The 1,365-nt window shown below is 44.5% G+C and overlaps 1 protein-coding gene across 1 annotated transcript in view; it reads left to right on the plus strand.

The window, feature by feature from the left end:
* The first annotated feature begins 503 nt into the window (after positions 1 to 503).
* PAK6 (p21 (RAC1) activated kinase 6) overlaps positions 504 to 1,365 on the plus strand; it is a 16,890-nt gene continuing 16,028 nt past the window's right edge. Inside the window, exon 1 of the mRNA XM_018559268.1 lies at positions 504 to 721. Coding sequence (XP_018414770.1) covers positions 518 to 721 — 204 coding nt within the window. The 5' untranslated portion in view covers positions 504 to 517. The remainder of the gene's footprint in view (positions 722 to 1,365) is intronic.

The following is a 1,365-nucleotide window of genomic DNA, read 5'->3' on the forward strand; positions in this document are numbered from 1 at the left end:
CTTTTTTTGAGCAGAGTCCCCCTTTCATATCAGAATTTCTGCCATTCATATTAAAGCTCCCAGTGCCCCTTCACATCAGAGTTCCCCCTTCAAATCAGAGTCCTCAGTCCCCTCTGCACATCAGAGTCTCCCCCTTTCACATCAGAGTGCTACCTCACAGGGTGGCTGCGGCAGCATGGCAAAGGGGCAAGTCTGGATGGAGTTGTCCTGGGGTGGCCCTGAATGCCACACACCCTGGTTTAGCATCATATTTTTAAATGGTGCTGGCAGCCAGCCCACATGCACCATGGAAATGCAAGACACTGTGCAAAAATATGTGACACACTGAAACCCCTATTGAATGGGATGCAGCATTTTTGATGATGGCACCCCTGATGGATCTAGATGGCACCCCAGGATGCTACGGCACCTGGGTTGAAAAAGGCTGGCTTAGATGCATGCTATATTATGATTTCTGAAGATAAAATTCCTCACAAACTATACTTTATTTTTTCTTTTAGCTTTTCAGTCTGAGATCATGTTTCGAAAAAAGAAAAAGAAACGACCGGAGATCTCTGCTCCCCTGAACTTTCAGCATCGTGTACATACATCCTTTGATGCCAAGGAAGGAAAGTTTGTTGGTTTACCTCCACAATGGCAAAATGTACTGGACACCCTTCGACGTCCCAAACCTGTAGTGGACCCTTCCCGGATCACTCCAGTGCAGCTCAAGCCCATGAAGGTTAGTTGTGGAAATAGTATTTTCAAGCCTACCTTGATAATTGTCAGTCATCCGAAACCGTGTGTACCAGGGTCATACAGAAGCAAAAATTATGTTTGATACCTGAAAACATAAACACATGATAAACTTCTACGTTTCAGTTAAGCTAACTTTTTCAGGGACAAAGTCTTAACGCGATGAGGCTCTAGAGATCATAAATGATACGGTGTACTTGAAATAGCATATACACAGAAAGGAATGGATGGACTTTATAGGAAATAATCATACTAAATACATTTTTTAGCCACTAAAAGCCAGAAGGGATGCTGCACAGAGATGCATGTTTGAACAACTGTTTTGGGCATCCCTGCCTACTTTCAAATTCAACAAGTGACACCGACATAGGCTGCCCAAACCATTGTTCATACATTCCAGTATACAGATTTTTATTTACCTTAATGGAAAAAAAAAACTATAGACATTGCAGCAGCCTTTCTTCCTTCCATATTGAAGTGGCTGTCCGGTGATTACCAGGAGATACCTACCTGTCGATCATCATCCACATGCAAATGCAAGGCCATCCCCATAATGAGGCGGTTGCTTCAGGTGGTATGTTACTGAGTCATGTGGAGGAGGGGGGGGGGGGCGGCAGGGGGGCCTGATGC

Source organism: Nanorana parkeri, unplaced genomic scaffold, assembly GCF_000935625.1.
Source record: "Nanorana parkeri isolate BGI_ZX_2015 unplaced genomic scaffold, ASM93562v1 scaffold386, whole genome shotgun sequence".
Classification (NCBI taxonomy): Eukaryota; Metazoa; Chordata; class Amphibia; order Anura; family Dicroglossidae; genus Nanorana; species Nanorana parkeri.